Source organism: Oncorhynchus clarkii, chromosome 22 (genome assembly GCF_045791955.1).
Source record: "Oncorhynchus clarkii lewisi isolate Uvic-CL-2024 chromosome 22, UVic_Ocla_1.0, whole genome shotgun sequence".
NCBI classification, from domain to species: domain Eukaryota; kingdom Metazoa; phylum Chordata; class Actinopteri; order Salmoniformes; family Salmonidae; genus Oncorhynchus; species Oncorhynchus clarkii.
This window is the reverse complement of record NC_092168.1, coordinates 9,521,565-9,548,088: the sequence shown is the minus strand read 5'-3', so window position 1 is coordinate 9,548,088 and position 26,524 is coordinate 9,521,565. Positions and strand designations below refer to the sequence as shown.

General features: G+C 41.8%; 2 protein-coding genes across 6 annotated transcripts in view; both read right to left on the bottom strand.

Moving 5' to 3' along the window:
* The window catches only part of LOC139380313 (activin receptor type-1C-like), a 28,291-nt gene extending 26,055 nt beyond the window's left edge, over nucleotides 1-2,236 (bottom strand). Inside the window, exon 1 of the mRNA XM_071122911.1 lies at nucleotides 2,107-2,236. Coding sequence (XP_070979012.1) covers nucleotides 2,107-2,176 — 70 coding nt within the window. The 5' untranslated portion in view covers nucleotides 2,177-2,236. The remainder of the gene's footprint in view (nucleotides 1-2,106) is intronic.
* A 10,713-nt stretch (nucleotides 2,237-12,949) lies between these two features.
* LOC139380311 (activin receptor type-1-like) overlaps nucleotides 12,950-26,524 on the bottom strand; it is a 39,636-nt gene continuing 26,061 nt past the window's right edge. For all 5 annotated transcript variants that reach the window (XM_071122905.1, XM_071122906.1, XM_071122907.1 and 2 more), the window contains exons 6-12: nucleotides 24,880-25,085; nucleotides 23,057-23,156; nucleotides 18,426-18,572; nucleotides 17,906-18,181; nucleotides 16,940-17,137; nucleotides 15,784-15,914; nucleotides 12,950-15,302 (exon numbers count right to left, since the gene is read on the bottom strand). In XM_071122905.1, the coding sequence (XP_070979006.1) occupies nucleotides 15,168-15,302; nucleotides 15,784-15,914; nucleotides 16,940-17,137; nucleotides 17,906-18,181; nucleotides 18,426-18,572; nucleotides 23,057-23,156; nucleotides 24,880-25,085 (1,193 nt within the window). In that variant the 3' untranslated portion in view covers nucleotides 12,950-15,167. The remainder of the gene's footprint in view (nucleotides 15,303-15,783; nucleotides 15,915-16,939; nucleotides 17,138-17,905; nucleotides 18,182-18,425; nucleotides 18,573-23,056; nucleotides 23,157-24,879; nucleotides 25,086-26,524) is intronic.

Sequence of the window (26,524 nt, the reverse complement as noted above, 5' to 3'; positions counted from 1 at the left end):
TGTAGAATTTTGGATAATGATTAATTGTCATGCAAATGACCAGAATTACTGTAATAATTGTTCATTTTTGTTGAAAAATGTAACCTTGTAATGCATCTTAAAATGTGTTAGACATACACTCCCCTCCTTATGCATTTGGACAGTGAAGCTAAAATGTTTACATTTGGCGCTATACTCCAGCATTTTGGATCAAATGTTTCATATGAGGCGACAGTACAGAACATCATTTTATTTTAGGGTATTTTCATTCATATCTGTTATACTGTTTAGAAATGAAAGCACTTATATCTAGTCCCCCTATTTGAAGAAGTCATAAGTATATTTGGACAAAATTCACTTAGTGTATTAAAGTAGTCAAAAAGGTTAGTATTTACTTTAAGTTTAATTTATTTGCACAAAAGAAAAACAGGTTATAAACAACAATATAGACAAAAAAATAAGTATATATATTTAAAACCGTGTGCAGGTGTGGTTGGAAGCAATATACCACAGGAGGTCGGTGGTACCTTAACTGGGGGAGGACAGGCTCCTGGTAATGGCTGGAGCAGAATCAGTGGAATGGTATCAAACACATGGTTTCCATGGTTTCCATGTGTTTGATGCCATTCCGTTTGCTCCGTTCCAGTCATTATTGAGCCGTCCTCCCCACAGAAGCCTCCACTGCAATATACAATACAAAAGTACAAAAATAAGGTTTGTTAAAACACATAAAACCTGCTAATTATAAATGTAAAAAAGTATCAGTAGTCACAAGAAAAAACTATTAAATGTGTGAGTGTGCGAGAGTTAGGCTATATGGAGGATGCCATGATTAATAAAAATGATGAATAATTCATTAATAATGATGAGTGAGAAAGTCACAGAGGCTACAACCAAACATGCCAACCTTTGTCCCTCTAACCCTCTCATCAGTCATGAAGGTTGCTTCCACATAAATGTAAACGTGTTCAGAAACATCTTCACGTGCGCTAGCAATGCAGAGGTCCTGGGTTCGAGCCTCGTGTGAGCCGAATCTAAAAGAAGGAGTGGTCCTCACTAAGCAAGCCCCGTGCTGTCCTTTACTCAAGTAGACCCTTCTTCGAAATAGCAGCTATCAGCAGAATGCCAGGATTTTAGATCATAGTACACTATAATATGACATAGCTTCGGTAGTCTCTTCAGTAGTCTGCACCATCAAGGCACAGACCATACAACATTATGGTAGGATATGGTCCAACCAAAACCCTTGAAAATGCCTGGTATTAGAAAATGAGGGAAGATGAATGAGTAATATCTAACTATTTTCTGTAAACAGGCCTAAGTAAGAAAAACAACTCCTACTTTATCAGGGGCTTCACTGTTGAATGTAAAGAGCCTCTAATCATGAGATAACATTACATCTACCCATTCATAGAAAATCAACTTTTCATCATAGTACTGTAAATAAAAAGTTTTAAAAGCACCGTAATAATAATAAATAAACATGTAAAAGGTATTAACATTTGTGTTCGGTTCATTTTACAAAGGTGGAACAAATTGAGCCTCAGGAAAATACAATTCATTTTAACACTATAGAGTAAATTAGGTTTATGACATAGTAGCCTACACAAGTCATATTGCACATGAACCTGTGAACGTCTATCAAGTTGATTCAAAAATAAACCACGTTTAAGACTGATCTTTTAACATTAGCTATTTTTCAGATGATTATAATGTAGATATTGCATACTGTTCAGGGGTACAAAACGTGTTCACAAAAAGATATGTAGCAAACTGTATCATACATGAACGGCAGTCATCATATGACTGAGTCTCCTCAAACTATCAGGCTGTAAATTTGAAGTCCAACTATCAAACGTTCCAGTATAAGCAGTACTCGACTTGGTACGGTTTATATTTAGGTGCAGGGGCCGCACAATGCTTTTGAGCTAATATTCTATAAAAGGAACAGGAGCTCAAGCAGTATAACGTTTGAGTTGCCAGTACTCCGGTGAGCTCCTGCACGTCAAGCACTGAGCATCAGACACAGCAAAAGAGCCTACAATTACCGCCTAAACAACCCATGATACATGCAGTGGTCGCACAGTTTCAATAAGAAACCCAGCGAACGTTTGTCATATAGCCTACCTGTGCTCAGCTGTGCGACAGATAGAAATATCAACGCCGCTTCAACCGTGGGGAGCCTGGTACGAGTCATGGCCGGAGGAGCACCATCTGCTTGGTTCGCGGACGCCTGTCTATACCGTTTTCCTAAAGTAAATCATTACTTTCGTGGTAAATCCGTCAAGTGCACCCTTCGCATTGCTCCACTCTAAATAACAAGTGAGAGAACTGAATACGCAGCAGGGTGATTTGCTCCGCCTCTGTCGACTGGAATTTAAAGGGATTAACGCTCCAGCCCACCGATAAAGACATGCGAATGAAATAGTGCTGAACGAACGCCCCTTAACTGTCGAATGTCTGAGAAGTTGTCTTCTATAGCCTATGTCAATGGCAACCATTTCATCGTGGAGCACACTTGTTTGTCATAAATAAACATTTGCGCCTACATTTAACAAGTTTACCATTTATAAAATTGTCCTGTGCTTGGGTTTTGGGTTTTCCCAACAAAATCATAGCAGTACAATTAAAACATGTTTGTGAGGACTGACGAACCCACCTCTGCAACTGGCACCACAATCAGCTGCATTCTCCTTTACCTATTTAGGCATTTCAGAAGACAATATTGCTGCAGTAAAGCAATATTGTCATCAGTCAAAACATTAAGATAAGACGATGTAAAAAAAATACATCCAAGTCTAAGATAAGCAATATGTTGTTCTCCCATTTCACGATCTATAAACTAGTTTATAAATCGTTTCAACGTTTATTCGTCACGTCAGTGGCGGTTCTAGCGTGTATGGCTAGATGCTGTACAGATGCCGAAGCGGTATGATCCCACCTCCTCTGACAAGGACTGGGCCTCAATCTTTATCACAGGGTATTTGGTTTGATCCTTCACCTCAAATCAGTGCCTCTCTCACCGCTGCTGCCTGATACCTCAGTGGCTCGACACCCTTAACGTTACTCTCCCACCTTGTCTCAGTCCACATCTTCAAAGTGATGTCCACATGTTTTTTCAGGATGGCCCATCGCTGTGTGGAGGCTGAGAACAAGGCGTACAGTTTGTATAAGATGCCAAAGTGGCATCGACAGAGCTTTTAGCAGCATCAGCCACAACCAGGTCCAATGTGTGAGCCCCACATTGCACAAATAGAGCTCTTGGATTCATTTCCAGGAGTCTGGCTTGGACACCTTTGTTTTTTCCTCTCATGTTGGCCCCATTATCATAAGACTGTCCTCTGCAGTCCTCAAAGGGAATTTTTAGCTCCTCTAATCTTTTGAGAATCAGGGATGCCAAATGTTGGCCTGTGGACTCCCCTGCTTCCAATAACCACATAAAAATGCTCCTTTATGTGGGGCTCCTCCTTCAGTGAGACAATTCTAATCACAACTGACAACTGTTCAGTGTGGCTGACATCTGGGGTGCAATCTAGAATGAGAGAGAAACATTGTCAGCTTGATATCACTCACCATAATTGAAATAGCCTTGCTGCTCAACAAATCAATGAGTTCCTTCTGTATTTGGTGGCCAAGGTACCTGGCATTCTGTATTTGGTGGCCAAGGTAGCTGGTGGTGTGACTCGAGGTCCCTTTTTGGAAACGGTTAAGGTGCTCTTTCATGACTGGATCAAATTGTGCCATCAGTTCAACCTTTGAGGAAATTTCCATTTGATTGAGAGTACAGTGTTTGTGTGTCCCCTTAGTGCCAGATTTCTAATTGCCGGAAACTGCACAGTAGCAGTCAGACGTGTCAACACCTCTCTCTTATCCTCCATAAGTGCTTTCCCCTTTTTTGAACCTCATTGCCAGTTCTTTCCATGTTTTCATGCAGTTTTGGTGTTCTGGACTGTAGTCGTGTGAAGTCAAAGAACTTGCATGCTTCCAGTCTGTCAGTCCTGAGTTTTCTAAATTCATTTTCTTCTTAGAAACGAGTGTGCAGCAGAAGCAGAAGAGGCTGTTGTTTCTTTCAGAATACACCAACCAACTTCTAGGGATATTTTCACCACTCACCAAGATCTTCCTGAAATACTGGTGGTGGCAACTTCTTCCAACACTCTCATTCCTTGGGAAAACAAAGTTAGGTGGTACCGCTCTTGGTCCTCTGCAAACTAGTTGTCTACGAATCAGTCAGAACAGAAGGCCAGTCAGCAGGGTCTGTAGACAGTGGTTCATCCTCAGCAGCAGGGTCTGTAGACAGTGGTTCATCCTCAGCAGCAGGGTCTGTAGACAGTGGTTCATCCTCAGCAGCAGGGTTTGTAGACAGTGGATCATCCTCAGCAGCAGGGTCTGTAGACAGTGGTTCATCCTCAGCAGCAGGGTCTGTAGACAGTGGATCATCCTCAGCAGCAGGATTTGGTGGGGATGCTGCTACAGTACAGGCATTTCTAATGGAGAGCACATAGGCATTAGTTTACACACGTTTTTCACAGCATTTATAGTGGTGGAACATCCCACATACATACCCAGTAATAATAAAATCATCACTGTTACCTACAATATGGAAACCTCAAACTTTGCAAAAGGGAAATTATGTGCGTGTACCCACACACACCTACGTGCACCCACACACACACACACGTGCACCCACACACACACCTGAAGAATCCTGCTGGTGAGAAGTGGAAGCGATCAATACAAATCACAGAAAACCTTTGTCACCTCAATGAAAGTTAACCAAATCAATAATGTGCTAGTTAGGTTGTAATCGTTTTGCTGCAGGCTACACACAATTGAATATAATTTCACAGTTTCATCATGACAATGTTATGTAAACTAGTTGGACAGAAAACAGAATACTTTAGCCCCATGTATAATAGCATAGCAAGCAACATAGATAGTGTAACAAACATAAGTGTTGTTATACTAGCCTCTCTCATTACTCATAAAGAGATGACATAGCTGCATACCTTTATCTTTGGCGCGTTTCTCCTCTTCTTCTTTCCTCTTTTTCCTAAACTGGGCACCTGATGGCTTAGACCTTTTCTTATCCATGTGTGTTGATTTGGCAGTCGAGCATCAATACATTACCCATCCCCCAAACACTGTCAACCAAGAGTCAAGACTAAACCAATTCACCTTGGTGGTGTGCAGACTGGTTATATATTATTCAACGATTTCGCAGAAAAAAACTGAAATAAAAAATGCAACAATATGTATGTGAAACTATATATTCACAGTTCTATGAATTAATTGTGGTTTATTTGGTAGCATTTCATAGTGTGACTGATTTTACTAATCACATTAGTACTGTACAAAGTTAAATGTGCGCTATTTGATAGATTCCCCCGCTCCCCCTTCCTCGGGCTTCCAGTGGGGAGACCGGAGGTCAAACTACCCCACGCCCCATCTCGTACTTCTAAGTGGGAGACCATCCCAGGCAATAGCCTGCCTAGCTCACAAACTAGAATCAGGATGCCCACTCCAACAAGGTTAATTGACCCACAGTCCCACACAGTGACATGATATTATTGGCGTAACGTGCAAATGAGCAATAGAAAACCGATCGCACAAATGTCACCATTCCGATTTTTTTTTGTGCCCCGTGCCGCCCCCGGTAAGATGCCGCCCCACGTGCACAGTATACAACAGGTGTAAAACAGTACAGTGATACTTATAATTATAATAAAAACCACACAAGAACTATGATGCGAGTTAGAAACATGAGAATTCAAGTATATACAGGTCAGTGCCAGTACCTCATTCAATGTGCAGGGGTACTGGAGTGCCTGAGGTGGGTATAGACAAAGTAGTAACTGGTAGTAGGATATACAGAGCTTTCAGAAAGTATTCATATCTCTTGACTTATTCCATGTTTTGTTGTGTTGCAATCTGAATTCAAAATGCAAAAAAATAAATAATAATCTCACCCATCTACACACAATACTCCATAATGACAAGGTGAAAACATCTTTGAAAATATAATACAGAAAATAAATGTACATAACTATTCACACCACTTAGTCAATACATGTTAGAATGACCTTTGGCAGCGATTACAGCTGCGAGTCTTTCTGGGTAAGTCTCTAAGAGCATTGCACATCTGGATTCTACAATATTTGCACATTGTTCTTAACATTTTTATTTATGCTGTCAAGTTAGTTGTTGATCATGGCTAGACATCCATTGCCATAGATTTTTAAGCCGATTTAAGTAACTAGGCCACTCAGGAACATTCAATGTCATCTAGGTAAGCAACTCCAGTGTAGATTTGGCCTTGTGTTTTAGGTTATTGTCCTACTGAAAGGTGGATTTGTCTCCCAGTGTCTGGTGGAAAGCATACTGAACCAGGTTTTCCTCTAGGATTTTGCCTGTGCTTAGCTCCATTCCGATTTTTTATTTTATCTTGAAAAACTCAGTCCTTGCCGATGACAAGCATACCCATAACATGATGCAGCTACCACCATGCTTGAAAATATGAAGTGGTACTCAGTGATGTGTTGTGTTAGATTTGCCCCAAACATAACACTTTGTATTTAGAACATAAAGTTAATCTTTGCCACATTTTTTGCAGTTTTACTTTAGTGTCTTGTTGCAAACAGGATGCATATTTTGGAATTTTTGTATTCTGTACAGGCTTCCTTCTTTTTACTCTGTCATTTAAGTTAGCATTGTGGAGTAACTACAATGTTGTTGATCCATCCTAATTTTTCTCCTATCACAGCCATTAGACTAACTGTTTTCAAGCCAGTATTGGCCTCTCCGTCAACCGAGTTAGGATGGACACCTGTATCTTTGTAGTGACTGTGTGTATTGATAACACATTGAATAATACATCAAATAAATAATCATTTTAGCAACAGCGTAGGTTTTGTGTCTAAGTGGGCACAAACCTGTGGATGTGCATAGAGTCAGTGAGGATAGTCTGTGGGAGAGGGAGCGCAGTAGCTGTTACCCACTGGGCACACCCCCTCATTTCAATGTGGAAATGTGTGTAATATTTGGTTGAGACGATCAATGAGATTTCAAACTTTATTCACCCACTCATAAAGACAGCCAGAAGTTTGTGTTTTCACTATGCTTTCAACCATCTAAAAGCACAGCAAATTCCAATGGAAAAACATCTAAAAATGTGTAATCACTACGCTTTCAACCATTTATATAACAAAATTAAAATTGGGAATACAATGTCAGATATTTTCTATTTATACAACAATTTAACGTGTTAAAGCACAACCAAATGACTTGGCTTGCAGTTGAGATTACACTAAAAGTACACGGTGCAAGTGATCAATGTTGTACAAGATTCTGTGCAGATTATTTAAGCAATTGTGAAGATCTCCTTAGACCTGCGACCTTTGCATGCTCTTGAACATGCACGCTTTCTATGATTACGTAAGACATTTATTGTTACAGTAACCTCAACATGTGGCAATGGATTTGTATCTCATTTTAAGGTTGAATAAATACAGTTACATTAGGCTATTTACTGCATTTAAAAAGTCATTTTGAATTGTGTTTGGTTGACAAAGAAACCAAATATCAACATTTAAAAGGCCTTCTCATGCTTGGATAGTTTCATTTGAACCACTGGCTTAATCATATTCTTTAACTTGTATTTTTGGTTTAGATGGAGACATGAATGCAACTTGTCAAGTTAATAGGTTATTTACTGTATTACAAAAGTGATATTGAATTGTGTTTGCTGAAACCAAATATTAACATGAAGGAGATGTAGCTTTTATGCCACTGACTAAGTCCGGCTTTAATTCCAGTTAGTCTACAACTGAATCATTGATATGTTGGATTCACATCTCCATCTCAACCAAGAATTTTAAAGTTAAAGAGTAGGACTAAATCAAATCAAACTTTGTTGAAAGAGCATTTAAGGTTAGATTAGATTTACATAGTTCTAGTCTTTAACTTAGATAGATTTTTGGTTGAGATGGAGACATGAATCCAACATATCATTTATTCATTTGTAGACAAGCTGGAATTAAAGCCAGACTAAGTCAGTGGCACAGATGGAACTATCCAAGCAGAAGATTCATCTCCTTCAAATGTTGATATTTACAGTAGCTGCAATGACAACCAAACAATTCAAATTCCAGTTTGTCTACTAAATTAATAATTGATACAGTTGAAGTCGGAAGTTTACATACACTTGGATTCATTAAAACTCGTTTTTCAACCACTCCACAAATTTCTTGTTAACAAACTATAGTTTTGGAAAGTCGGTTAGGACATCTACTTTGTGCATGACACAAGTCATTTTTCCAACAATTGTTTACAGACAGATTATTTCACTTAAATCACAATTCCAGTGGGTCAGAAGTTGACATACACTAAGTTGACTGTGCCTTTAAACAGCTTGGAAGATTCCAGAAAATGATGTCATGGCTTTAGAAGCTTCGGATAGGCTAATTGACATCATTTGAGTCAATTGGAGGTGTACTTGTGGATGTATTTCAAACTCAGTGCCTACCTTCAAACTCAGTGCCTCTTTGCTTGACATCATGGGAAAACCAAAATAAATCAGCCAATACATCAGAAAAAAAAATTGTAGACCTCCACAAGTTTGGTTTATCCTTGGGAGCAATTTCCAAACACCATGGGACCACACAGCCATCATACCGTTCAGGAAGGAGACACGTTCTGTCTCCTAGAGATGAACGTACTTTGGTGTGAAAAGAACAAATCAATCCCAGAACAGCAGCAAAATACCTTGTGAAGATGCTGGAGGAAACAGGTACAAAAGTATCTATATCCAAAAAAAAAGCCAGACTACGGTTTGCAACTGCACATGGGGCAAAGATCGTACTTTTTGGAGAAATGTCCTCTGGTCTGATGAAACAAAAATAGAACTGTTTGGCCATAATGACCATTGTTATGTTTGGAGGAAAAAGGGGGAGGCTTGCAAGCTGAAGAACACCATCCCAACCGTGAAGCACAGGGGTGGCAGCATCATGTTGTGAGGGTGCTTTGCTGCAGGAGAGACTGGTGCACTTAACAAAATAGATGGCATCATGAGGAAAGAAAATTATGTTGCTTCAATATATCCACATCTCAAGACATCAGTCAGGAAGTTAAAGCTTGGTCGCAAATGGTTCTTCCAAATGGACAATGACCCCAAGCATACTTCCAAAGTTGTGGCAAAATGGCTTAAGGACAACAAAGTCAAGGTATTGGAGTGGCCATCACAAAGCCCCGACCTCAAACCTATAGAAATTTTGTGGGCAAAACTGAAAAAGCATGTGCGAGCAAGGAGGCCTACAAACCTGACTCAGTTACACCAGGAATTGTGAAAAACTTAGTTTAAATGTATTTGGCTAAGGTGTATGTAAACTTCCAACTTCAAACTGTATGTTAGATTCACGTCTCCATCTCAACAACAAAAAACAAACAAAAAAACAATCAAACTTTAAAATGCACTTTAAATAAAAGTCCTATTCTTTAAATTAAATTATTGGTTGAGATGGAGGCGTGAATCCAACAAATTAATGACTAACATTTTAATTCAACCAAAGCTTGAAACCTTAGGCATATACATTTATGTATTGTCAATTTTTAGTTGAACCCTGGGTTGAATTGAAACAATAGCTGGTGATGACTTTGCAAATGCTATATTTTAGAGGCCTAAATAGACTCACTGATGATATATGACTTGTAAAAAGTATGGTTACATTTCGATAGCAACAGTAAATATATTTAGTTATTTAAAAAATCTCTCGAGAATCATTCTCATGATAGCACATTGGTGTGACAAATATCGAAGATAATTAGGGCTGGATGGGAGACCAAATGAATAACTATAGATAGATCAACTGTCCAGTAGGAGGTGCAGCCCAGACTATTGTTTTTTTTCCTGATAGTGGATATAACGTTGAAGATTGACATAGTTTCAAAAAAAAGAGACAAATATGTTGAATTTGTACATGTTGAAAATTGGTTACAATGGGGACCTAATCCTGTGGTTGAAATGTTCGTTGATTCAACCAGTTTGTGCCCAGTGGGTAGCCATTTAACAGGCTTATGGCCAGGGGATAGAAGCTGTTTAGGAGTCTGTTAGTCTGAGCCTTGATGCACGGGTACCACCTGCTGGACGGGATAATGGAGAACAATCCCATATCTCAGGTGGTTGGAGTCTTTGGGAACTTTTCGGGCCTTTTTCATACACTGCCTGGCATGTACATCCTGGATTGCTGGAAGCTTGCCCCCAGTGGTGCGATCTGACATCTGGTCAGGATGCTCTCAATGGTGCAGTTGTGAAAGCTCCCGAGGATCCATGCCAAATTGTTTCAGCCTCCTGAGGGAGAAGTGTTGTTGCCGTGCTTTTTTTAAGACTGTTCTGGTGTGAGAGGACCATGTTAAGTACTCAGTGATGTGGACACTGAGTAACTTGAAGCTCTTGACCCTCTCCACTACATCCCCATCAATGTGGATGGGGGCGTGCACCCCCGTTTCCAGGAGTCCACGATCAGCTCTTTGGTCTTACTGACGTTGAGCGAGAGGTTGCGGTCTGACCAGCTCCCGGTTGGCTATCTCATTGCCATTGGTGAACAGGTCTAACACTGTCGTGTTGTTGGCAAACTTGATGGAGTTGTGCGTGGCCACACAGTCGTGGGTAAACAGGGAGTACAGGAGCGGTGTAAGCACATAGCCCTGAAGGGCCCCCAGGTCAGCCTGGCAGAGGTTGTTGTTGCCTACTCTCACCACCTAGGGTCAGCTCATAAGGAAGTCCAGGATCCAGTTGCAGAGGGAGGTGTACAGCTCTAGGGTCCAGAGCTTCATGACTAGCTTCGGGGGCACTATGGTGATTAACCAAATGTTCGGGTGCCTGGGATGGAGGTGATGTGTGCCATGGCCAGCCAGTCAGAGCACTTCATGATTAAAGATCTTAGTGCTACAGGACGGTGGTCATCGTGGCAGGTAGCAAGAGTTCTTGGTAAAAGGAATGGTGGTGGTCAGCTTGAGTCATGTGGGGATTACAGGCTGGGGAAAGGAGAGGTTGAAATGACAGTGAAGGTACCTTCCAGCCCTGGAATATCATTTATTAACTGCTTATAAACCCTATATCATGTTTATAAAGGGTAGCTTGATGCAAAGTGCTGTATATACCAACTAATTGTCTATCTAAAACTAATGGACAGACAAACCTGGTACATTTGTAATTCACCAGGTATACCAACAACACAACACAATTGTTTTAATGAATTGATAAAAACCCATGGAGAATGCAATCTGCAAATAGGGTCTATACCTGTAAAATACTGTTTCTGCTGTTACAAATGTGTAGGGCTTCACCTGAGCTGAACCTTGCAGCTATTAGTGTACAAAGCCATTACACCAAGGTGTCTGACTGAGCCACTGAATGAAATCCCAAGTGATTTACTTCAGCCTCTGCCTTTACACTCGTCGTGCCAAACCACATGGTACAATAGCCAGGCCTAATGGCTAAAGAGTTTGGCATGTTAGCCAGACAACACTAGCACCCTAGATGCACTACACTAGCACCCTCATTCTCTGTTCTACAGTACCTCAGGCATCGGCATACCTCCTGGTCAGATCACACGGTTAGGAAAAACTCTAAGCTACTCGGCAGCACCATGCCCGTTATGGCACCAATGTATCGAATTTAGAAAAACGGTTTAGAAAAATGAGCCCCCTGCTTCTGATGTAGTCTGGGACTGTCCATATTAGATCCCTAATGTAGATCGAAGGGCTGTAACTTCCAGAATGCAGAGGTCATCCAACTGGGCAACAGAATAAGGTTAAGGGTATTCCATACACAGACCCAGGGCAACAACCACTCAAGAGTACTGTTGACGGAATTCTTTCAGGACAGTGGAACTTGATAAAATAAAGAAAAGTGCTTCTTTATTGACCAACGCATCCTTATAGCCTTCATCGGTTTAAACAAACAAATAAACATCAACTTCCACTGTCCTCAAAGAATAGATTCATTTCTCTTCACTTCAATTTGCTTGTCAATCCATGCACTTTGGTTGAAAAGCAAGGTTGAGGCAGTGTTCCCTTCAAGGTTGAGGCAGTGTTCCCTTCAAGGTTGAGGCAGTGTTCCCTTCAAGGTTGAGGCAGTGTTCCCTTCAAGGTTGAGGCAGTGTTCCCTTCAAGGTTGAGGCAGTGTTCCCTTCAAGGTTGAGGCAGTGTTCCCTTCCCTTTCAAAGTGAATCTGACTGATGATCTCCCATACAGCTAGCTACCTGCATGAAAATCACTACACACCTTCAAATCAGAGGTGACCACATTGTCAGTGCATTTCCATAGTAACCTACAGGAAACTGCTCAAATAAAAACCAACATAAAGAGTCTTAAATCAGGCGTTGGGCCACCACGAGCCAGAACAGCTTCAATGCACCATTCGTGACCACTCGTGCCCTGTGGATGGGGGAAATGTCATCCTAGGCATAGCCATGGTAGCCAAAATATTGTCCTGCCCAGAATATATATCCGTGACCCTAAACATGATGGGATCAATGATGGGTGAATTGCTTAATTAACTCAGGAACCACGTGTTGAAGCAACTGCTTTCATTATACTTTCCCTCATTTACTCAAGTTTTCCTATGATTTTGGGCAGTTACCTGTATTTCAAACGCATTAACAAACCCACTGAATGTAGAGGCTATTTTCGCTTTCTTCAAGGTCAAGGCTACCAACGCGCTCAAGGGGGGGGGGGGGGGGCAGGAATTGAGTGGGAGAAAGAAAGAGGCAGGTAGGGTGTGTCTGTGTGTGTGTGTGTGTGTGTGTGTGTGTTTTCCGTGGTGTCCGTTTGAAGCTGAAAAAGAAACGGTCTCTCAAAGAAAACGGTTTGCCAGCTTAGTGACGGAGTTGGACGAATGCACTCTGGGAATGAACGTGCAGAATTAATTCAAGGCCATCTGTTGAAGGATCATCATCACCACAGGCAACACTTTGCTTCAATGTTTTAATTTAAAAGCTACCAAAACCTAAAAGCTGAGGGGATACAAGTACACAAATAATAGGCATGTGTTGGGTATTACAGTTTAAAAATCATTCTGCCATTTGCTATAATTTGTAGGCCTACTGAGATGCACAGTGAGTAATCAACCGGCCTGACACACAAAGCAGAAAAATGAGACCTTGCTAAAAAAAACTAAATCTGGTCATTGTGGATCCGATGTCCACAGTAACACAGACAGGAGATGGCTGAAATTGACCAGTTAATATGGACCATGAATGACTCCCAAAACGGCACACTGTTCCCTATATAGTGCACTACCTCTGACCAGATCCCTATTGGCCTTGGTCAAATGTACTGAAAAAGGTGCCATTCTCAGGATGTTTGTAAAATATGCAACAACAAAAAAATTGGGGGGTGGGGGGGGCACAGTAAGTCCTGGCAGACAACTGACATGGCCATTGCGTTGCCCTTCACCGGTCCCAAGTTGATTCCCGAGTATGAACCACCGCAGTTGGCACCATTTACCATTCTAGACCTGCCTTTTGTTTCTCTTCTGGCAAGTGCTCCACAATTCAAGCAGTTCAATTTATAGTCATTAGGGCCTAGCGAACCCTCTGACATTTTCCCAAATGGAAATGAATTGGTATTTTACAGTCGAGATTGAGAGGTGTTCAGTATGGAAATGGATTAACATGCCTTACATACTTCGCTGCATTTCATTATTTGTTTAGTAGTTCAATGACTGGACACAAGAAAATGTCCTTTGTGCACTGAACAGCTTACGTCTCTGCGGCAGGTCAGTAAAGACTGCACTATGCAAAGGAACTGTCTAGTCCGGAGGGGGACAAAGGAAAATATTCAGAGCTGTTGAAATTAAAATATGCTCTTAGTGGTTTGCATAACAACCACTACTCGTACTCACCACTATTGCTTATCCTGACAGAGTTGCAAAACTGTTAACGTTCCCAAACTTCCCAGGTTTTCCAGTAATCCTGGTTGGGAGTATTCCAGGCGTACTGTTTGGAAAGGTTACCTGATTTTAGCAACCCTGTCATGACTTGTAAAAATGCTCAGGTTTTAGTAGATGGTGGACAAACTTCATGGCAATCATTCCAATGATACGTTTTAATTATGAGAGTAAAATGGTTCAGTTGATGTTGTGACTATGATATGAGACAGATAGCATCTATATGTTTTTTCTATATAATGAATAGAAATCACTCCTTGATATAAAATATTAAAGAAATGGAAAATGCCTGAAGATCCACCTCAATTACTTAGACACTGCACGCCTTAAGACAATATTAGTGCCCCTGTATGAATTGAGTTCGGTGTCATCTAGTAAATATTTTATTTGCTCTTTTTAGCATTTTGTCTCAAGAAAGCTGATGAAACAACCAAACAAAAGAACAGGTACATAATGTCAAAATGTGTGGTGATATACAAAGTTTCTACGACAGGATACGTTAAGACAACACCTCCGAAGGACGAATAAAAGAGAGGGCCTACAACTGTCCGCAGCACAATCCTACAACACAGTGCGTTAGCTAAATAAGTTACAGCTTGGACGAAATACCAAGAGAATTGGTCTAACAATTTCGTAAAACAGCGGTGCAAGAGATGCAGTCCCAAGTAAAACTTAAAAACGTTTCCCTAATTCTGATTACTGTTACGATATGGAGTTCGTGTGGCCTATATTAAAAAATTAAAAAAAAACGTTTTTGGCAAGTTGTGTTTTTTCCCCAAATACATCCGCAACAGTGCATGTCAGGAATGCAAACATCGCTAGTGCAATAACAGCGATAAAGCACGGCCAATATTGCTGAATGAAATACGTTCATATGTTTCTCAAACTTGAGTCGCGTCAAAAAGAAAAACATGAGTAGCTCTAAAGCGACAAACGGTACTCAAATGCCCAGGTAACAGTCTTCTTTGAAGAACGTTAGTTCAATATTCCTATGTCTTTAAAGTGATAGTCACCTACATTTCCAAGACTATTGGCAGTGTTTTAAATGCCCTGTAAGCCATCTTTGGATGCCAAAATGTGTCCCACCAAGAGTGTTTCAAATAAATACAATGTGCCACTTCACGAGCACTGAGCCCAACCAGTCCCTTTTCTCCTGTGTGTTGTCCAGGAAACCAAACTGCCTGACATCTTTAAAAAGGTCAATAGGTCTTCGCTCCCTCTGCATCAACGAGGAACAAGCTCAACAGTCCGCTTTCATTTTGTCCAGAGAGTTGTCGATTTTTGTCAGAGTCTTTTTGATGCGTAGCGCCGTTAATCTGGCAGAGGGATTCTGATACCAGCACTCCTTCATAAGTTTCGCGATGGACGTTAAAGTCTGGAAAAGAAGAAGAAAAACTGAGCAAATCTGTTAAGAGTCCCACTCCACTTGTCTTTTCCCCATTAAAAAATGTCTTGAATATGTAAGTACAGTAATTTGCAACACAAAACAATACATTGGGCAAAATACTATTTTTAAGCCTCAACTGCGAAAGTCTATAGTTCTGCAAAGGGTAAAGCAATTATTCTTAAACGCTAGAATTCTAAGCACAAAAGATTTTAACTGCCCATCAGACCGTATTATGTATTCAATGGTCCTGAGAAATGAGGTGGGTGGCTGACAGGCTGTTTTCAAAGACTCAAGTGAACTGAACGTCTGATGAAGCAGGACAGCCTAGCAGGCAGTGCTGAATTCTGCACGGCTTCTAAATTGATACATTTGGAGCAGCTCCTATTCTCCATGACAACATATTAGCTAGTTCCCTCTCCACCAGTAAACATTTAACTCAGATCGCCTCGTCTGGTCTCGGTGTACTCACTGGGTCTGAGAACCATCTGTTGGGGATGTTGGGTCTCTGCTGGTCCACACACACAACCTTCTTCATGTCTTCAAAGCTGGGGTCACTGGGCACCACATCATGGAAGGGAGGTTTGTAGTCCTCTACAATGCCTACATAGAGTATGGGTGTAAATACACAACACAAATGTCCATAAGATGACACAATCATCAGCATGACAATTTAAAGTAAGTAAAGTGACATAAAAAGTGTCAAACAATACGTGAGATAGCACAGGAAATTGCTAATTTCCTAACAAAGGGGATTTGTTTTAATAGTTTCTCTCACCTGCTACTGTGTACCAGGTGGAAAGTCATGTGGAAAGTCAGATTGCGGTGTCCTGCATTAACCAATACCCTGTGTGTGGCTGTCAGCCAGGTTCAACTATAAATAACCACGAAGTCATTTAAAATGGGAGTGGAGAAAGCAGGATCCATTTCAGATAAGACGCCAGCTCCCTTTAGCACCAGACTAGACCACAAACGCATGGAGAAATGTGTGTTTGTCACTCCTCTAAAGTCACATTGTCTCATTGATGAAATGAGTGACTGACTAAGTCTCAGCCCAAGTATGGATTTGAATTATTGGCTTGTTCTGCCAACGGTTGATGTAACTTGGTGCTTAACAAAGTGATATATGGCAGTTATGCCATCAGATTGCTGAAGACTTTCTGCGAAAATAACACTCTGAAGTGGTGAAATCAATCTTTAAAAAGCCAGCTGGACACTAAATTATGTTGGACATATTTTTATAGGATTTTACTACACCCTGACAGGGGCATCAGAGAATATTCCAAGAAAAGCACACGTGCCGACAGACAGGCAGGTAACATACAGTACATATACCTAAAGCAACTGTATGATGCAACTACTATAGGAAAGATGTTTACCATGCTTTGTCAAATTGTCCTAAATGCATGAAATTCTAGGAGGTGTCTTTTTTTTAAAAATCCTACTTTTTTTTAATGGATACCTTGTATAGTTGCTGCACTGTTCGAGAGGAAAGCTTGCAATTAATGATCGAATTGCACCGTGTACACCATGCCGTATTCTGTGCATATGACAAATCGACGTGGATTGGACGGAGTGGGGAGTGAGAGAGGGAACAGAAGAAACCATGGACCATGGATCGTACAGACCGTTGCTGACCGTCCTCCTGGCGATCTCCCACAGGACCAGGCCAAAGGCCCAGATGTCCACTCTCTTGAAGGACTCAAAGCAGTCCGTCTGGATGGAGTCGTCCAGGACCTCTGGGGCCATGTAGCGCTTTGTGCCCACTTTAGGGTTGTTGCCCACGTCTAACTCGTTTGTGTCCTGGAAATGCATCACAGCGAGACCTGGGACAGAAAAACAGGCTTCCGTTAGGATATCCTATCTATATCAAAAATGTTCAAAATAATTCAAATACAAAAAAACAGAGCAAAATAATTTAAAAGAGGATAAAAAAAATAAAGTGTTCTAAGTAAATAACCCAAATGAATTTATCCAAAGATGAGAACACTGCCCTCTGGTGGATTTGAAAATAGCAACGGTAAAACAAGCTAATAGTTTAGGACTGTTGTCAAAAACAACCCTATTTTTCCATCAAATAACAAAAAAAGCATCTTGATCGCGAGCAAAAACACCATAACAATCCATAAACAACCTAACAGCAGTGACGGCCGTGACCGCAGTAGTAGTCTCAATTAGTGGCAGTAGACTGCGTGTGCCACCTGAAATAGCTCACACTTATCTTTAGCACAGAGAACATTGGAAGTATGCGACATGGTGCACAAGAGTACCCCTTAATGCATTTTTGGTTAAGATTTAAAAAGAGCCACCGGCTCTGCTGTTCTTCATCTAACGATCAACAAACATGGAGGGAAATGGGTTGGAGTGTTCGGTGGCATAGCCCACTGTAGTAGCAAATCTTTCCAACAACAAACAGAGCAGGACATCCTCTCCACCCACAGACGATGTGGACAACATGCCCTGCTATTTTTGTATATATTTTTTATCACAATACACAATATGGACACAATAACAGAAAACGGTCATGTAAACAACACATGTTGAATGAAAGCTCATTATACTTATGCTTCCTGTCCGGAACGCTGTGCTCTTACCCAGGTCGGCGATGCAGCACTGGCCGTTCTTGTTGACAAGTATGTTTTTGCTCTTAAGGTCTCGGTGGGCGATGGCCGGCTTTCCCTGGGTGCCGAAGATCTCCACGTGGAGGTGTGCCAGGCCGCTGGCGATGGACAAGGCCATGCGCAGACAGCTGGCTGTGTCCAGGGTGCTCAGCTGCAGGTAGTCGTACAGGGAGCCCATCTCATGGAAGTGTGTGATCAGCCACAGCTGGGTGCTCGAGTTTCGGGAAGTCATGTCCGAAGCGATGAAGCCTGTAGTCAGAGACAGACACAGAGCTGTTCGAACTCAAGGAAAGGTCTTCAAAATTAATATGACACAGACATTTTGTCACTAAGATGCAACACTAAAACACTACCGGACAGAAAGAATTCGCTCCTAAGTCATATGTTCCCTTAGTCTCCCAATGACATCAATGCATGACTAAGTGAAAAGTGGAAGTTTGGATTTGTCCCATGGAGAACAGCTCCTGTCCAGAACATGGCTGGAGGTACATACCCAGGATGTTCTGGTGCCTCAGCAGCACTGTGTTGTAGATCTCAGTCTCTCTGAACCAGGACTTCTCATCTCTGGAGGAGAAGATCTTCACAGCCACACTCTCCCCCTGCCACTGTCCCCGCCACACCTCACCATAGCGCCCCTTACCTATAATAGGGCAAAGGAAAAAAAGATTAGAACAAAGCAGAAATTGTGTACGTCTGAAATTTCACCATATTCTTAATATTTGTGCACTACTTTTGACCAGAGTCGTATGGGCCCTGGTTAAATGTAGTGTACTATATAGGGAATAGGGTGCCATTTCATACAGCCATTTTTAATGAATTACTGAAAATGCGATTCATCAAATACAGTGGGAAAATAGAGCCTCTCTGACAGGAATAAACCCAATGTTAATCTCCAACGCAAATGTCAGATTATTATTATTTTTTTATTTCACCTTTATTTAACCAGGTAGGCTAGTTGAGAACACCTTTATTTAACCAGGTAGGCTAGTTGAGAACACCTTTATTTAACCAGATAGGCTAGTTGAGAACACCTTTATTTAACCAGATAGGCTAGTTGAGAACACCTTTATTTAACCAGGTAGGCTAGTTGAGAACACCTTTATTTAACCAGGTAGGCTAGTTGAGAACACCTTTATTTAACCAGGTAGGCTAGTTGAGAACACCTTTATTTAACCAGGTAGGCTAGTTGAGAACACCTTTATTTAACCAGGTAGGCTAGTTGAGAACACCTTTATTTAACCAGGTAGGCTAGTTGAGAACACCTTTATTTAACCAGGTAGGCTAGTTGAGAACACCTTTATTTAACCAGGTAGGCTAGTTGAGAACACCTTTATTTAACCAGGTAGGCTAGTTGAGAACACCTTTATTTAACCAGGTAGGCTAGTTGAGAACACCTTTATTTAACCAGGTAGGCTAGTTGAGAACACCTTTATTTAACCAGGTAGGCTAGTTGAGAACACCTTTATTTAACCAGGTAGGCTAGTTGAGAACACCTTTATTTAACCAGGTAGGCTAGTTGGGAACACCTTTATTTAACCAGGTAGGCTAGTTGAGAACACCTTTATTTAACCAGGTAGGCTAGTTGAGAACACCTTTATTTAACCAGGTAGGCTAGTTGAGAACACCTTTATTTAACCAGATAGGCTAGTTGAGAACACCTTTATTTAACCAGATAGGCTAGTTGAGAACACCTTTATTTAACCAGGTAGGCTAGTTGAGAACACCTTTATTTAACCAGGTAGGCTAGTTGAGAACACCTTTATTTAACCAGGTAGGCTAGTTGAGAACACCTTTATTTAACCAGGTAGGCTAGTTGAGAACACCTTTATTTAACCAGGTAGGCTAGTTGAGAACACCTTTATTTAACCAGGTAGGCTAGTTGAGAACACCTTTATTTAACCAGGTAGGCTAGTTGAGAACACCTTTATTTAACCAGGTAGGCTAGTTGAGAACACCTTTATTTAACCAGGTAGGCTAGTTGAGAACACCTTTATTTAACCAGGTAGGCTAGTTGAGAACACCTTTATTTAACCAGGTAGGCTAGTTGAGAACACCTTTATTTAACCAGGTAGGCTAGTTGAGAACACCTTTATTTAACCAGGTAGGCTAGTTGAGAACACCTTTATTTAACCAGGTAGGCTAGTTGAGAACACCTTTATTTAACCAGGTAGGCTAGTTGAGAACACCTTTATTTAACCAGATAGGCTAGTTGAGAACACCTTTATTTAACCAGATAGGCTAGTTGAGAACACCTTTATTTAACCAGGTAGGCTAGTTGAGAACACCTTTATTTAACCAGGTAGGCTAGTTGAGAACACCTTTATTTAACCAGGTAGGCTAGTTGAGAACACCTTTATTTAACCAGGTAGGCTAGTTGAGAACACCTTTATTTAACCAGGTAGGCTAGTTGAGAACACCTTTATTTAACCAGGTAGGCTAGTTGAGAACACCTTTATTTAACCAGGTAGGCTAGTTGAGAACACCTTTATTTAACCAGGTAGGCTAGTTGAGAACACCTTTATTTAACCAGGTAGGCTAGTTGAGAACACCTTTATTTAACCAGGTAGGCTAGTTGAGAACACCTTTATTTAACCAGGTAGGCTAGTTGAGAACACCTTTATTTAACCAGGTAGGCTAGTTGAGAACACCTTTATTTAACCAGGTAGGCTAGTTGAGAACACCTTTATTTAACCAGGTAGGCTAGTTGAGAACACCTTTATTTAACCAGGTAGGCTAGTTGAGAACACCTTTATTTAACCAGGTAGGCTAGTTGAGAACACCTTTATTTAACCAGGTAGGCTAGTTGAGAACACCTTTATTTAACCAGGTAGGCTAGTTGAGAACACCTTTATTTAACCAGGTAGGCTAGTTGAGAACACCTTTATTTAACCAGGTAGGCTAGTTGAGAACAAGTTCTCATTTACAACTGCGACCTAAATAAAGCATAGCAGTGTGAACAGACAACAACAGAGTTACACATGGAGTAAACAATAAACAAGTCAATAACACAGGAGAAAAAAAGAGTCTATATACATTGTGTGCAAAAGGCATGAGGAGGTAGGCGAATAATTACAATTTAACAGATTAACACTGGAGTGATAAATGATCAAATGGTCATGTGCAGGTAGAGATACTGGTGTGCAAAAGAGCAGAAAAGTAAATAAATAAAAACAGTATGGGGATGAGGTAGGTAAATTGGGTGGGCTATTTACCGATGGACTATGTACAGCTGCAGCGATCAGTTAGCTGCTCAGATAGCAGATGTTTAAATGTATTTAGAGAGTTTCACTGATTTAAAATGTATTTTATAAAGGCAGTGTTACACAAAATTCTAGACCAATAGTTAATGGAACACACAGTACAATGTCATTTTGGTCATGCTACTCAACCTTGACCTTCTGCATAAAGTAAATAAATAACACTACAGGTACCGTAACTGCCCAAATAAAGGAAACACGTCAGTAAATTAGAGATACAAAGTATATTGAAAGCAGGTACTTCCACACAGTGGTGGTTCCTGAGTTAATTAAGCAATTAACCCATCATTAATCCCATCATGCTTAAGGTCATGTATAATAAAAATACCCAGTTGCCCATTATTTTGGCTACCCCGACTAGAAGAGATCTCTGACGTTGAAAGAGGGGTCTCAAAAAGAGCATTTCATTGTTTTTAAATGTTTTATCTAAACCTTTATTTAACTAGGCATGGTCAGTTAAGAACAAAATTCTTATTTACAATGGACCGCCTACCCAGGCCAAACCCGGACGACGCTGGGCCAATTGTGCACCGCCCTATGGGACTCCCAATCACGGCCGGATGTGATGCAACCTGGATTGAGGTTTAAAGTGTGTGTCTAAGTCACCAGATCTCAACCCAATTGAACACTGATGGGAGATTCTGGAGCGGCGCCTGAGAAAGCGTTTTCCACCACAATCAACAAAACACCAAATTATGGAATTTCTAGTGGAAGGATGATGTCGCATCACTCCAATAGAGTTCCAGACACCTGTAGAATCTGTGCCAAGGTACATTGAAGCTGTTCTGGTGGCTTGTGGTGGACCAACACCCTATTTTAGCCTAGAGGGCCAGTAACCGAAAGGTTGCTAGATCGAATCCCCGAGCTGACAAGGTCTGCCCCTGAACAAGGCAGTTAACCCACTGTTCCTAGGCTGGTTAAATAGGGTTAAAGGTTAAATAAATAAAAACAATTAAGACAATATGTAGGTGTTTCCTTTATTTCAGTTACCTGTATAGCCCCATTTACATTAAATTAAATGTTTTTTTTGTGTGTTAAAAACATTTTTTTCCCCCCTTTTCTCCCCAATTTCGTGATATCCAATTGTTAGTAGTAGTAACTTGTCTCATCGCTACAACTCCCGTACGGGCTCGGGAGAGACGAAGGTTGAAAGTCATTTGTCCTCCGATACACGACCCAACCAAGCCGCACTGCTTCTTATCACAGAGCGCATCCAACCCGGAAGCCAGCCGTACCAATGTGTCGGAGGAAACACTGTGCACCTGGCAACCTGGTTAGCGTGCACTGTGTCCTAGCCCGCCACAGGAGTCGCTGGTGCGCGATGAGACAAGGATATCCCTACCAGCCAAACCCTCCCTAACCCGGACGACGCTAGGCCAATTGTGTGTCGCCCCACGGACTTCCCGGTCGCAGCCGGTTGCGACAGAGCCTGGGCGCGAACCCAGAGTCTCTGGTGGCACAACCACTGCGCCACCCGGGAGGCCCCTTAAATGAAACATGTTTGTTAAAAATATTTTTGTTGGCAGTTTATACTCGACTAGACCCACAAATCAAATGTGTGCAATGTTGGTTTAGGGAGTTGAGTGTTACATTGGCCATCTGGCCATGTTTCAGACTGAACTCTAGGAAAACTAAGAGAAATATTAAGAGACAATACTGAAAAAAACTAACTCCTATAAGAAATCTCTCAGGGTCAGAGAACAGCAGTGGCTCTGTTTTGCAACACAAATCTCTGTTCCAACAGTGCTACACTTTAAGAGGTCTTCCATTTTTTGGGGGGAAAAACATTTACTCCAAAACCTGCACTGAGGCTAAACGTACACCTTAGCCACTGAACAAAGAGATCAGGCTCTGATTGGATACTGACCCACACACTCGTTGAGTGTGATTTGTCGAGCGACAGTTCTCTGAACGAGGAAGGGGAGTCCGGAGCCGCTTCCCGACGTACACGAGTGGTCTAGCAAATCCTACGAGAGAGAAGAGGGACAGACAAAATAAATGAACTGCAACCAGAGGAATATGACCGGCCTGTACTCTCTCTAGATGAAGGTGGCCCAGCCCTCAACACAGCAGAGCATCTGGGATTCAGTTAATACGGCTGGCCTCCCTCCTTATGATGTGGCCCACGTTGGGGAGGCTGAGTGAAATGGTTGATGATTAGTGCTCAGACTCCAAATGCTGGCTATCTAGCTGTCAGTCTGTGCTGTGCACATGTCTATCTGTGAGTCAGTCTGGCCATTCTGAAGAGTCAGTCAGTCAGTCAGTCAGTCAGTCAGTCAGTCAGTCAGTCAGTCTGGCCACCCTGGAGCAGCAGAGGGCCCTCTGGGTAAACAACAGCAGTCCCTGGTGATTAGTGAACTGAGGGGGCTGAGAGATTTGATCTAATCCCAGCCCCAGACTCCAAACAGACGCAATGCTGCTAAGCCTTTTATTTTTTTAACTCCTCTCCGGGCATCTGCAGGGCATCATGGCTGACACAAGGGGGTAGTGTTCCGCAACTCCATCAAACACGCTTGAGAAAAACAGAGGACTAAAATGGAAAAACTAAAAAGATAGATGCCACATGCATAAAACACACGCTGTGTACAATTTGGGAAAGGAGAAAAATACTAAATAGAAGCCGTAAAACCAATGACAACACATTTTGTCGTTAGTTAAAGTCCCTGTTTAGTGGGAGGGCAGATCTGGGCTGTTCTGTTGAAGGGGGGAATTCAGCCACAGCATTACCACAATAACCACATTTTTAGGCATCCAGGGCTACTGGGGGAGGTGTTTTAGGGAAATGTGTTTTTCTTTTTTACTGGCACCATGGTTTATAATAACTTTTATCCGGGTTGCTGCCAAGCACTTTTTAATTATACTGAAACAACAAAAAAAATCATTACGCAGCAGCATATTTGGGGTTTACACTGCCAAGTGCTCTGATGGGCTTTGAAAAATATCTAGAAATAGATCCAACATCAGCAATTCCTCTAGCGCACCTCAGCCCATCAGTGTTATCAGTGAGACTGGTCTCCCCAATGGAAACATTCGGCCTGTTTAGGGTTTTCCTTAAAGTTTTTAATTTAGAAAATAGATGGGATTGGTCTGGGTCTTCAGGTGGGTAGACTGCTGAAATTAATCAAACAAATGCTGATTAGAGATGCTAAGCTCAAAGCTATATTTCACTAGAGTAGCCAACATACTTGCAAACAAAACGGGCCATTTTGTTGAAATCATGTGTATCTGTGAAACACATGTGCTCAATATGCTCTGGTAAAACAATGCGCATATTCTCCATCACAGTGGTGGAACAAATTCTTTCATTCCCAATTCCCACACAGGAATGTAATCCTGACAGGGTTGATATAGGTCTACTACATGTGCATGACTACCTAGCACAAATTCAGACACAAAATGGTCTTCGGGCTCAACATAATGACAGTTTGAGAGTGTATAAATGGTGTTCAGTACTGGACTGCGTGGATTAGAAACATACTATCCACAGCTCCCCGACGAGCCCAGGCCTGGCATGCTCTTATTGTAGGGTAGCAATGTCCCAAAATTCCCTGGTTTTCCAGAATTCCTGGTTAGAAGAAGCCCGGAAACAGGAGGGAATAAGCAGGTAATCCAACCAGGATTTCCGGGAAATCTGGTAATTTTGGGAAAGTGACCAGCATTTTGCAACCCTAATGACCATGTCTTCCTCACCGCCAGTGTGCTCTCCCCCACGTTGGAGGCGATGAGGCCGTCTATGGTGCCGTACTCAGCTTCTCGGGCCGTCAGCCTCTCCATCTGGTTCTGGTGGATGCGTCTGAACACCAGGATGGCGATGCCAGAGAGGACGACCAGCACGATGACCGGAGCCACGATGACGATGGCCAGTGTCGTCAAGCTGTAGTTGGGCAGGTTGCTTGCTACGAGGATGAGAAAGAGGTTTAGGTTTATTTGAACATCCTGGTACGTATTGTATGTAGAAACATAAATAAAATGCGATGTCATACAATATATAAAAACGCATTCAAAAAGATATGATCTGCCTAAATATATGGGAAACAGACAAGGAAGAGGGTGTTTTTTGTTGTTGTCCCTGCACTACTGTCCAAGTCAGAGACAATTAAGCAATAAGGCACGAGGGGGTTTGGTATACGGCCAAGGGCTGTTCTTGAGCACGACAACAACGCGGAGTGCCTGAATACAAGCCCTCAACCGTGGTATATTTGCCATATACCACAAACCCTGAGGTGCCTTATTGCTTTTATAAACTGGTTACCAATATAATTAGAGCAGTAAAAATACATGTTTTGTATACCCGTGGTATACGGTGTGATATACCACAGCTGTCAGCCAATCAGCATTCAGGGCTCAAACCACCCAGTTTATTATAAAGTATATCACACATCATGCCAGAACCAGATGAAGACAAAATAAAATCTCCAGCAACATAATCGCCTTTAAACACGAACTACATTCAATCCAGTACCGTGTTTGGACAACGAATTTGAAATCTGCAGTACAACCAAGTTCCTCCTCCGTTCAGCTTAGCCAGGTGCCCAGCTGCCCCGGGGGATCAAAACACAGCGTTTACTAAAGCCCTAAGCTTTGGGAGGCATCATTCAAGGAGAGGCGATGATAATTAGGCATGTTAAAGAACACGTTCTCTCCCTCCTCCCCCGTCCGCCTGCCTGCTCTGCGTGGACCAAACAGACTGAGGAACCTGGCTCCAGGGTTGAGGGGGAGGCCAAGGTAAGAGCACACTGCAGCATATATCCACGGGTGGGATAGGCCACACATCAACAGGCTGCACCATCACCATGCCTGGAGATCTGACTACCACACACTCCAGGGAGAAAAAAACTGCCTAGCCCTCAGCACAGACAATGCTCCCTCTTTTCTCCCATGCATACTGAACTCTTTCTCCTTCTCATAGCACTCTTGGGGACTGGAATTCAATGAAGCTCAACAAGCTCAGAATAGACAGTATAGAAAACAACAGATTTTAGACCGAAATGATGGCAGAGTGTCAATCTCGATGTTTTCTACTGTTCTTGTTAACGCAGAAACTTAGTTTTTGGTAGATGCTAAGATCTTCTTGTGTGTTGTGTGTTTAACAAAAACAGGGACTAACCTCAAAGAAATAGATATTTAGGAAATAATTCATTTTTATACATACCTAGCATACTTTATTTTTTACTGTGGATAGGAGAGGAGAGTGAGTTTTAGAGAACAGAGCTATACATTTCATTCAGGCCGTATCCCAAATGACCCCCTATTCCCTGGTCAAAAGTAGTGCACAATGTAGGGTATAGGGTGCCAATTGGGACGCAGACACAGGGTCCTCTCCTTTCCCAAGGGG